The sequence below is a fragment of the Eschrichtius robustus genome, chromosome 9 (assembly GCF_028021215.1).
Source record: "Eschrichtius robustus isolate mEscRob2 chromosome 9, mEscRob2.pri, whole genome shotgun sequence".
In the NCBI taxonomy this organism is placed as follows: domain Eukaryota; kingdom Metazoa; phylum Chordata; class Mammalia; order Artiodactyla; family Eschrichtiidae; genus Eschrichtius; species Eschrichtius robustus.
Genome location: NC_090832.1, coordinates 27,396,311 through 27,408,931, shown reverse-complemented (window position 1 = coordinate 27,408,931; position 12,621 = coordinate 27,396,311). Strand labels below are relative to the sequence as shown.

Here is a 12,621-nt window from a genome sequence, read left to right as displayed (position 1 = left end):
CCACACTAGAAGATAAAACTCCAGCAAAGAGGCAGTAAACATAGTCCAAAAATTCCACTTGAAGGAGTCCAAGTCTCTACATCCAACTCCTGCAGCCTGGACTTCCACCATACTGTACCATACATGCTGGAAATCTACCAGCCAGGACCCAGGCCAGCAGGAGACAGGACAGGGACCATCACCAAAGTAGCTCATCTTTGCCAGTGTGGCCTATCAAAGGGACGGAAACCTGTACACTGAACCTACACCACCACCTTACATTATTATAATGCACTATAATTAAAAGAAAAAAAAATAGCTTTCAATAACCTACCTCATTTGATGGTCATAATAAGGCTTTGTCATAGTAGGGAAAGTCTATGATTAGCTCCAATTTACAAATGATCAAAAGTATCTTCCGGAGGGTGGGAGGGAGGGAGACGCAAGAGAGAAGAGATATGGGAACACATGTATATGTATAACTGATTCACTTTGTTATAAAGCAGAAACTAACACACCATTGTAAAGCAATTACACTCCAATAAAGATGTTAAAAAAAAAAAAGAGAGGAAATTCTACATTAAAAAAAAAAAAAAATTATCTTCCACTGAAAATATGTCAGAGCAGTGGTTTAAACCAGCTCAACAGGTTCCAAGTCTTCTGTTCTTTCTACGGCCAATGGTGAAGGAAAATCCTTTTACAGCATGAGAGCTGCATCTTAGTTCTTAGTTCTGTTTCCAAACACCAGTACTGTAAAAATGTTCCAGCACATTGTCAATACCCACTGAACACCCATTCGCTTATTCAAGCATACAGTAGACATCTCTTGGCCATCTTAGACTCCATTCTTCCCTTCTCCTTACTCCCCACATCAAACTGATTGCAAATGCCACCAGGTTAATCCTCACTGCTCTTGCCTCATTTCAGGCCTTCCTTGCTTCTGTACTAATTCTACAGACTCTTAACTGGCCTCCCTGTCTTCTCCTCTCTTGTTGCCCTGTTCCCTAATTCATTCTCCATTAAGTGGACAGTGAACTTTCCAAAGTTCAAAGTTCCAAAGTGAGCTTTCCATGTTCATACCACTGCCTCTGCTTTATCGGTTCCTCACGACTTTCTGGATGAAATCCAAACTCCTTAGCCTGGCATCAATGCCCTTCAGGACCTTATTGCTGCCTCTGTGTCTAACCTTCTATCTCATCAGTGTCCCCCCAAAATTCCCAGGGAGGTTCCACAGATCTTTGTGCCTTTACACATATGCGCTTTCTACCTAGGTAGTTCTGCCTTCAAAACAAGGAAGCTTTCTTGAACTGTCCACCTGACCCTCAAAAGCTGGGTTAGATTCTGGTCTGATATGCTTCCAAGGCCTTCTGCTCTCACTCGCTCACACTTTTTTCACTCTTCTCTTACCCAAATCTGCATTCCAGTCTGTACTTTGAGCTCTTTTTTTTTTTTTTTTTAAGTGGGATGAATATCAGGAGTCCCACTTTTTTTTTTTAATTAATTAATTAATTTATGGCTGTGTTGGGTCCTCGTTTCTGCGCGAGGGATTTCTCTAGTTGTGGTAAGCGGAGGCCACTCTTCATCGCGGTGCGCGGGCCTCTCACTATCGCGGCCTCTCTTGTTGCGGAGCACAGGCTCCAGATGCGCAGGCTCAGTAATTGTGGCTCACGGGCCCAGCTGCTCTGCGGCATGTGGGATCTTCCCAGACCGGGGCTCGAACCCGTGTCCCCTGCATTGGCAGGCATATTCTCAACCACTGTGCCACCAGGGAAGCCCTGTACTCTGAGCTCTTTGAGAACCAGGACTTTAATTTCTCTGTCCCTAGTCTTAGCCATATCTGGCTTGTAGTAGAGGCTCAGTGATTATTTGCTTAATTAATCAATCAGGCTATAAAAAAATTGATGAGAACCTTTTTAAAAACCAGGTGCCAAAACAAAACATTTAATGTTGCTATCCATTTATTTTTGATTGAAAGGAGCTTTGCCCCAGGGATACTTACTTAACGTAGAGAAGAATATATAAGCCTTGATGAAACTGCTCAAGTTTTAGTTTCCCTAAGGAATGTAAAGCATCAACAGACTATTCTTTTTTAAAAAAACAATATTAAGTATAGAAGTTGACTCCTGTTAAACGAAGCGGTCATAGTAAAATCAAAAGGGCTTTCAATAAAACTGAAAACCGTTCCAATGGGGTAGTTGCCGCTTGTTTTGTCCTTCTTTTTTAACCCCTTTTTCCTATTCTTACAATATAGAGATATAAATTGAAAAAGCAGGCTTGAGAAAACTGCCCTGATCTACAAGAAGACAGAATTACCTATGTGATGGCCAGAAAAAGTAGAACAGAGCATTGGCCAAAAGCCAAGGGAAGGCAGGGTCTGTTAAATGACAAGTACGTAGAAACAGGCAGGTGGGGACAGGGGGAATTCAGTATTTTAAAAAATAAAAATAAAATTACACCGCTTATATAGCTCGCATTCTATTTCTACGGCAAAGGGTTAGCAAGTCAGGCTGTTGCTGAGGGAGACCACTGCATTCTGAAGCAGTGATAAGAACGCTTCTAGAATCAGCCCTCTCTTGCTGCCTGCCCACAACTGCCTAAACTGGCACTGGGAGGAGAATGAGCGTAGGAAGACAGTCCTGACAAGGCCAAACAACAAAGTGGTGACTCACTTAGTCCTTGCACCGTCCAGGGTAAAACAGCCACCTTCTAAAAAGCCATATGCACTTCCCCCGGCACTTGATTACCTTAGCTGAGTAGTCACCTCAAAGAGCCAAATGATAGCTTTGCTAATTTTCAGTCTATATTGCCTTAGTAATATGTAAATGCTGAAAACATTAATAACTACATTAATTCATTTCATAATTAATGAAAACATTAATGTTACTAATAGCATTAATAGAATAGGAAAAACGCTGTAGGTACAAATATCTAATCTCATAGCTCTCTCCTCCCTCAGATCTTTACTCAGAACTTCCCTTCTCAAGGAGCCTTCCCTGGCTTCCTTGTCTAAAATTATACACCCTGTTTCACTGTGACTTCCTAAATCCTTCCCTGCTTAATTTTTCTCCTTTATACTGATCATTATCAAATATAGCATGTATTTCACTTATTTATTATCAGTCTTCCGCTATACTGTAAGCTCAGTGAAGACAGGGATTTTCTGTATTTTGTTCTCTGCTGGATCCCCAGCACCTAGAGAGTGCCTTCCACAGGCGTCCAATAAACATTTGTTGAGTGAATTGATAGAATCCACTTGGACCCACTAATGTGGTACCAAGATTATTTTAAGCTGAAAACATCTGAATAAATAGCAGCTGCAGAAAAAACCTTATCTAAACTTCTTTTGCTGACGTAAGCAAAGCCTCTCGAAAATACAGCTGCCATAATCCCCTCTCCAGGAGGTTTAGGACCACTTATACCTGGATAAGAAATTACTAAACCAAACCTTTTCAAAACTTTCAGTACCTTCCACTTGTTTCTCATTAGTTTCCCACCATGTTGCTTTCCCTTGAAGTCCTATTAAGAACTTTTCTTATTAAGATAAATACTCTTAACTCTAGTTGTTTAGGAATCACTTCTTTGCGTGTTCCCTCGTACAGAAATAAACTATGTCTTTTCTTCTGTAATCTGTCTTTCGTCAGTTAATTTGCAGGCTCCCAATCACTGAACCTGAGGTGGTAGAGGAAAAAGTTTTCTTTCTCGCAACAGAATAAATGAATGAGTAACAAACTGATATTCTTATCATACAACACCAGAAGTGATAGCTCTTCTCAGACAGTGCAGTAACTGTGGATGTTCAACTTGAGATCTGTACAAAAATAGAAATAGGATGCCAAAGAAAAACAAACCAGTATGCTACTGGATGACTCTGAATTGATTTAAATGAATTCTAAACCATCATTCACTGTTAATGTCTGTGAGACAAATCAACAGAAGAAGAAACGGTAAGGTATTTCATCATCTGGCAGATGTTTGAGTAAAAGGAAAACATTCCTTTTATCTTGCTTGTCCCTAACCCATCCCACAAGGGGGCAACTTCCTCTCTATGCACCCTGGAAACTACATATAAACAGGTTCACAGGGCCAGCTGCTATGATTACCTGAGGCTTGTGTCAATCATATGCCCATTTTGATAAAACAGTGAGGTAAATATTACAAATGCATTAAAGAAAAAGGAGGAGGAGGGGAAAAGGGAGGGAGAATATATGTATGTTTGGGAGAGGCATGAGGAGGAAGACAACATATTCTGTATTGAACACCAAAGGACCTCAGTAGTTTATGGTTTTTTCAAGGAACTAAAAGAGAGAGAGAGAGAGAGAGAGAGAGACGTGAAGAGAATGGGTTGAGAGTGGCTTGATTATGGTATTCAGCTTGATTATGGACTTAACATTGATTAAACAATCTTCAAGCTCATTTCCCAGCATTTACTCTGCCCCCCTGCAATCCATATCCCCCTCCCCGCAGTTTGAGATACAGTTTAAACAACTCTGGTTTTGTCACTCCCCAGCTTCAAACCCTTCTAAGCCTTCTGAATGAACTTCTGCTTGGATACCTGACACCCCACAACACTGTGGTGAAAAGGGAAAGAGAACCACAGTCCAGCCTTGGGATGTAAACAGTCTGGTGCAGGCTATTGAATTACAAGGCAATGAGAAGAGCTAGGGCAGAGGAGTGGGCAAAAATGCTGTAAGAGCAGGGAAAAGTGAGAAGGGGTGTTGAAAATGATTCAAAGTAAAAATGACCCTTGAGCTGGATCTCAAAAAATTAGGAAGCAGTCACCAAGTAGGACAAAGCAGAAAAAGCATGTGGAGTTGGGCACTTGCATGTCAAGCCCAGAGGCAGGAACAGCCTGGCTGTCTGAATAATGCAAAGGAGTCGGGCATTGCTGGACCGCAGAGTGCAAAGGAAAGCTAAGTTACAGCCAGGGAGGTAAGAGCGTTCTATGGTGCGGAAATCTTCCACAAAGAGTAGCATCAAAGCTTTTTCATTTTAATTTAAAAAATTTTTTTAATACCATTTGCAGTGACATGGATGGACCTAGAGATCGTCATACTGAGTGAAGTATGTCAGAGAGAGAAAGACAAATATCATATAATATTGCTTATGTGTGGAATCTAAAAAAATGGTACAAATGAACTTATTTACAAAACAGAAATAGAGTCACAGATGTAGAAAACAAACGTGTGGTTACCAGGGAGGAACGGGGCGGTGGGGGGAGGAGGGATAAATTGGGAGATTGGGATTGACATATACACACTACTATATATAGAATAGATAACTAATAAGGATCTATTGAATAGCACAGGGAACTCTATTCAGTACTCTGTAATGATCCATATGGGAATAGAACCTAAAAAAGAGTGGCTATATGTGTATGTATAACTGACTCACCTTACTGTACAGCAGAAACTAACACAACATAGTAAATTAACTGTACTCCAATTTAAAAAATTAAGAAAAAAAACAAAACAAAATTTTTTAATTAGGGGAGTCACCAGATTAAATCTGCCTGAGAGATCTCTCCAGTGATGGCAAGGACAGTGTATTGATGGCAGGAGAGATATCAGGCCGCATGAGAGATGTTGAGGACCTGAGATGGGGTAGTGATAGAATGGGGTGAAGGGACTGGAGGAAATGCTGGGGGGGAGGCTGGAGCAGAAGTTGCTCTGAGGTGTCTGGCTTGGGTAACAGTGTAGATGCCCTTGTTCTTAGTGAAGCTATGAAAGGCTGGGAGAACAATAACAGGGACCACAGCGGATAAGTGTTAGAACTCTTATAGTTAACTGTAATCAATTGTTCAATGATTTCAATATAAATTTATTAATACATTAAACTATTTAAGATATGGGTTCATAACCCTTCAATTTCAAAAGACAGCCTTGAATCAAAAGAAGTTGTTTCTCTTTCTGTTTAAAAACAGAAAAGTCCTCTGAAAGTGGTATTGAGCTATATTTAAAAGACCTGGTACAGTTTATACTAACCTTGAAAAGTATAAAAAATGTGAGCTAGGAAAGGACATTTAAGATCTTCTTGTTCAACTCTCATTTAAGGAATGATATCATCTTAACCCAGCAGGAGTAAGAATTTTGTCCAAAGTTATAAAACTGGCTACTGGCAAAGTTAGAGCCAGAACCCCAGACCACTGACCCCAGCACAAGGATCTTACTAGAGCAGAGTCAGATATGATCAGTTGGAGGAGGGGTCTGACCATGACCCGAAGGAGGCTGAATCCCTCCCACAACTATAATGCTTCAAAGAAACCTCAGTTTTTAAAATCAGAAAGAAAAGTAAAACTTGGGCTTCAAATAAGAAGTTTTTCAAACACCAGGAAGTCTAAGATTAGCTTCAAATTTGTGGTTTATGGAACCACATTAATAGTTAATGTTTGCCAAACGCTGATGCCACCCCAAGTGAAGTTAAAAACTTTTTAAAAGCATCTGACCTTTCCAACATTTTAATTTTGTTTTGGGCCAAGGTACCCAAAGGCTTCAGGAATAATTGACACATGTATTGAAACAATTTTAATTCTATCTCAAATGAAGGTAAAGATCAGAAAATAATTATTCTGCATACAAATCTCCAAAGTAATCCTTCTTGTTTATACTATAAAGAATGGGAAGAGGAGGAATTATTTTTGCTATGTCATTCATGGGCTGAAGTTTGAGTTCAGCTTGTGGTAATGAAATTAAGGAACTCATTTTAATCAAATATTTAGAATACTGAAAAAATAATGTTAGTTGAGAATGTTGAAATAGCTAAGAAATGTGATCAAGGGTATAATGGAGTTATCATAAGTTATGTAAAAATGTAAGTTAAGGTTATTTAATAACTCATATTGTAGAGGTGTTCTGGCTACGAAGGGACATTCCGTGAGAGGGAGAGCCAAGATGGATGTCATCATCTCCACAGCCCAGCACATCACCGTATCCATTCATTAATGTTATGCTAACAGAACACCCAAGACTACAACGTCACCAATGTCACTAGTTGTGGCAAAATGGCAAACTAAGCCAAAATATTACTTCAATACTTAAAACAAGTACTCTTGAATTCACTGTGTAGACTATACAGTCCACTGGGAATACTGCAGAAGCCATTCTATGTTATAGACTTTAAATTATTCTGATAGAATGCAAAGCACAGAAATACACGAGTGTTTTTCTAACATTAAAAGGATAGTGGGACTTCCCTGGTGGTGCAGTGGTTAAGTCTCTGCGCTCCCAGTGCAGGGGGCCCAGGTTCGATCCCTGGTCAGGGAACTAGATCCCACATGCATGCCGTAACTGACAGTTCACATGCCACAACTAAGGAGCCTGCAAACCGCAACTAAGACCTGACACAACCAAATAAAAATAAATAAATAACTTTTTTTTTTTAAAGAATAGTATACCTGTGCTTTCTTGAGAAGTGTGAGTTAGGAGCACCTTGATGAATCAGAGAGCACTATGGTACGAGCTAGTTTTTGTGAGGTCAGTAGACCTACTAAAACCCTCTGGATATTCCTAGGAAGAAACCTGAGCACTTTCCTCCATATTTGGCTGGTGAGTGTTCTCAGCGTTTGCAGGAGAACTGTCTGATCAGGAAGGGTGTCTTACAAAATCCACCCCATTTAGTACCGCTGCACACAGATCAGGAGATCTTGACCCTGGATCTTCTTGACAGCTCTCTGAAAAGTGATCTACCTACCCCTTTTACATTATAGGAGACTGAGTCTTAGGAAAATCAGCTGGCCAGATTCACCACAAATTCTAAGGCAATTAAAGCCGTGTTATGCAATGCATAGGGTTAAATGAGTTTCTAAAGCAGAGTCTCTGACCTGTTGATTCAATCAATTATGAAGACCAAGCTTGTCTAACATGCCTACCATAGCCTCTCTGTGCTATGTGTATTTTTTGTAAGATGGATTTAGTTTTTCAAAGAAGGGTATGAAATAAAGGATAGCTATCACTGTTATTGCTTTTGTAAACCCAGCAATTTATGATATTGTAAAATAACTTTATGGATTTTCAAATCTATCCACTTGCTAATTTATTACTAATGAAACGGTTTCATTTTCATTGTCTTCGTTAACTTTTACCCTGGCAGTTGCTATGTATCAAGTGATTCTAAACTTAACCCAAATAAAAACAGAGATAATGAGGTGCAGTCAAAAGAGCACTGATGCAGAAATCAAGAGATCTAGCTCCTAACCACAATCACTTAAATAAGAAAATATAACAGTGCAAAATATAAAGCATAACAAATAGGAAGTATTGTCTATTACTCCTGTAGACAGCAAGCTAGTGCGTGGGGAAGATTTCTTTTTTCCAAATTAGGTCTATCATCTTTTTATAACTTAAATGAAAGAGGCTTAGGCTTACCCAGGAATATCAAAAGCTACACAACTGCTAGAGAAGTATAGAACTTAACTACAGACAGAATTGACAATTGGTTATTATATTTAAATTCCCCTCGACTGTTACCCTACTCCTTCAATGCTTACCTAAAACTTCTAGCCTACGAGATGACATTACCGAAGAGATCTAATACACTAGGTATACCAGTCAGGTTGGTGCTCTAGTTTCTTCAATTTCAGTTTAACATTAGAAATGTAATTTTCAATATTGCTTGGATTCAGAATTCGGTCCCAAGTTATACACTGGGAAAGGCTTGGAGAAAACAGAGGCCCACTACCATGCCTGGAGAAGTGTCATCCTTCAGACACTGAAGATGCTCAAGTGCGAGCGTCAGCTCTCTTGAAAGTCCCCAGCACTGTCCTCACTGTGGTGGAAGGCTGTGCTATACGCAGCAGACAGACATGATGGAGAAAATGGACACAGTCGAAAAATAGGTGTCTGCAGTGTACTATATCTAGGAGGCACAAGGAGAAGCACTGGGGTGATTGTTATCACCTCCTCTCTTTATCCTGTTAATCTTCCATTGTTTCAGGTTCTCTGCATACGCATACGAACGAGGACCGCGAATGGTTCTATCATTCAGAATTTTCACTGAATTTTGCTTGTCTGAATTGCAACATAACTCAGAGGAGAATAAAAAATGTGTAAGGGCACTGTGACTCTTGCATTGAGGGTTATCAACACCCTCAAAGACAAAGCATAGTTACTCACCATCAGAGTAAGATACAAAAACTCAGTATTCCTGACTAAGAGTTCTCCAGTGTTTGCTTTTCAGCCCTTTTTAACCAAAGGAATTCTAGAAGCTGCTTTTAAACATTAAGGGAAAGCTTACAGACTCTGGCTGAGCTCTCTACCCTTCGTCACTACTCACGAAGCTCGCACACACACACCGCACACACACACACACACACACACACACACACCCCTTTCCCTCAGTAAAGCTTTAAATAAAAAATTAGCCACAGAGAAATTTAGTAAAATGAACACAGAAACCAAAGTCATTACCTCCAGGGAGTCACCTTCACAATCTCCTTCCTCTGTATTTCTCCCCTTCTCTTCGGTAATGGTGTTCACCATTTCAAAAAACCTGCAATGAAAATTGGTATGTGGTCACTCATAATACATAAGATATTAAATATAAGCAAGCACGTTTCAAAGTGACTTCAGAGCAAAAAAATGGGACCTAGAAGAGTCAGGCAATAAACAAAATATCAGCATCAGTGCGAAAAATATGATTTTTCCTATTTTTGGTAGGATTTGCCAGAAATTTCTGACCTAATGCCTCACTTCAAGTAATAGTAACATGATATGTTATAGAATTAGAACAGTAAGGCTAGACAAGGTCATAGAAATGTTAAGAATGTGGACTTGAATATCATACCAAGGTTGCTAGTATTTGCATGATTTGGGGCAAGTTTCTCCACCTCTCTGAGCCTCATTCTTTAATTATAAATGGGGAATATGAGTATCTATCTTATAGGTTGTCATGAAGATGACTTGAGGTAATACTTGTAAAGTGCTCAGCACAGGGCACTCATTAAATATTAGCTATTATTGTTTTGCTGCTGTTAATATTACTATTTTTAATGGGACATAACAAAAATACCCAGATTCTAGAATAGTGTCTCTAAATTCTGAGCTGACTCTGCGACACAGTGTTGGCCACCACATTTGATCTCAGTTACTGAATCTTCTGCCTGAGCACCTCAGTGTCATACATGTGGGGTCCCATATATACAGTCTGCAAAACACTGATGGAATCAGGAACGGCTAGCTTATATGTTTGTGACAGAGGCCACCTTTCTGTCGGTGACAAACATTTTCTTCAGGAACTATTCTTGTAAAGTTCCTTTTTTTTTTTTTTCCCCCTAGAGGTCACTTCAGAGCTCCCCCCAAAAATTATGGTAAGAAACAGATCTTCCCTCTGCAACGCTAGCTGTGACTATCCATTCAGAAGGGATGCTAATGGTTTCTAGCCCAGACGTGGAGTAAGGGAGGCACTATGAACAGGGGCTGATGATCTCACAGGCAGGTGATGCCGTGCACTGCCAGCCCTAGGGAAGAGCAGGTTACTGTGTGACAAGAAAAGTTTCCCTAACACAACTCAGAACCTTTATTTTATCTCTGTGCCTATGAGATAATAGAAAATAAATACTGGTCTCTGCCCCCAGGTTCTGGCACAGAACTCCTAAAACCCTTGTAAGTGATGAGAACACTAGGAGCATCTCTTGTGTTCTAATATTTGTGTAAGACCCCATCTCTAACATAGGGCTCCTAAAACCTTTGTAAATTCCTAAGTGATAGAGAATCAGGAGCATCTTTTGTTCTAATGAAGCGACTCTGGGTGGACTCCTGGATGGGGGCTGGTCAAAAGAAAGACCAAGCCACGATTAGAAGTTTGGAATTTTTCAGCTTCACTCCCCCACCTTCCTCCAGAGAGGGTAGAGGGGACGGAAAAGGAGTTAATAATTGCTCATGCCTACATGAGGAAGCCTCCATAAAATCCCAGTAGTAGGGGGTTCAGAGAGCTTCTGGGTTGGTGGACATACCCATATAGGGAGGGGGATGCATCCCAACTCCACAGGGACAGAAGCTCCTGCACTGGGGACCCTCCCAGACCTCACCTTATACATCTCTTCATCTGGCTGTTCATCTGTATCATGTCCTTTAATAAACTGGTAAATGTAAGTAAGTGTTTCCCTGAGTTCTGTGAGCCTCTCTAGCAAATTAATCGAACCCAAGAAGGGGGTCATTGGAACCTCTGATCTATAGCCGGTATATCTAAAGCATAGGTGATAATCTGGGCTTGTGACTGGCATCTGAAGTCAGGGGAAGAAACAGTCTTATGGGACTGAGCCTTTAACCTGTGGGATCTCACTCTATCTCCAGGTAGATTGAGTTCAGTTGTAGGTGTCACAGAGAATTGTTTGTTGTGGGGTAAAACCTCCAAGCATCTGGGGACCAGAAATGTCAGAAATGAAGTGTTTTGTGTGAGGAATAAAGGAGACACACAGGAAAGAAACACAGTAGGGAAGAACTGGTTTTTTTCCTACATAGGAAGGAAAAAACCTTTTCTTATACAGTACCTCTTATCATCCATCCATCCATCCATCCATCCATCCATCCATCCATCCATCCATCCAACAAATATTCATCAAGTTTCCACTAGGATAAAAAACTGTTCTGGCCTTTGGGAATATGACAATGAACAAAATAGACAAAGTCCATTATGGAGTTGGAAGCCTCTCTATGGAGTCTGTGTGTGATGCCTAGTTCCTCACTCTTCCTTTCTCTATATATACATTCTTTGGAGGTTAAAGACAAGAAAGGAAAATCCCAAACCTGATCAGAATGATGGTATGCTCTGATGAAGATTACATATCCTGATGAGTTACAGACAAAAGCAAGTTCAACCAAAAGGAAGAACATGAAAGACCTAAACAAATTCTAGGTTTAAAGATAGACTTTAAGATTTGGGGTAAAGACTTCCATCAGCTACCCACACAAAAATTTTCAACACCAACTTCTCTAAGTAGAATATAACACTTCTAGTGGGGTGGGAGTACAGTGTAATTTTTAGATGCTTGGATTCTGGAGTAACATGCGCCTGGTTCAAATCCCAGGTTTTGTGCTTTTTGGCTATATATGATTATAGGCTAGTTAAACTCTCCAAGACTCTATTTTTTTCTTTTACTCTTTTCAACAAAAATATTAATATTACCTACCTAATAAAGTTTATTTGAAAATTAAAATAGATATGAGGTCTGAGGTCAGTACTCCATAAATCTTAGCTATAATTATCACTGAAACAAATGAATAGCCTTGAGAATTCAAGCGTAAGTAGAAAAGTCGACCATACATGTGCTAGGAATTCTTTCTTATTTCCAAGTCTTTTTACTACACATTTTACAATAATAAAGATAAAACTCTAGCTAAGAATCTTAAATTAAACATACATATTTTTGGTACCAAGATAAAAATGATTGACTGTATATTGTAGCTAGCATATCAATTATTTATAATGGGGTCAAATAGTGATTATTTGAAAGAACAACCCCCAGCAAAATCTTAAGTCCATGCTGGCTTTTACCTGCACTTTGGTGTCTAAATTGTCACGCACTTCTATAGGTCCCCACAATTAGTCACTGTGTTCTAAGGGACCAGGAAGTACTTAGTTATTAGCCCAAGACAAATATACCCAGGGAGGTTAACCCAAACATACAATGCAGTCCATGGATTTTTGGAT

The 12,621-nt window shown here is 39.8% G+C and overlaps 1 protein-coding gene across 3 annotated transcripts in view; it reads right to left on the bottom strand.

Moving 5' to 3' along the window:
• Window positions 1–12,621, bottom strand: part of MAP3K5 (mitogen-activated protein kinase kinase kinase 5) — a 218,527-nt gene that overhangs the window by 52,564 nt on the left and 153,342 nt on the right. For all 3 annotated transcript variants that reach the window (XM_068550870.1, XM_068550871.1, XM_068550872.1), the window contains one exon: window positions 9,381–9,462. In XM_068550870.1, the coding sequence (XP_068406971.1) occupies window positions 9,381–9,462 (82 nt within the window). The remainder of the gene's footprint in view (window positions 1–9,380; window positions 9,463–12,621) is intronic.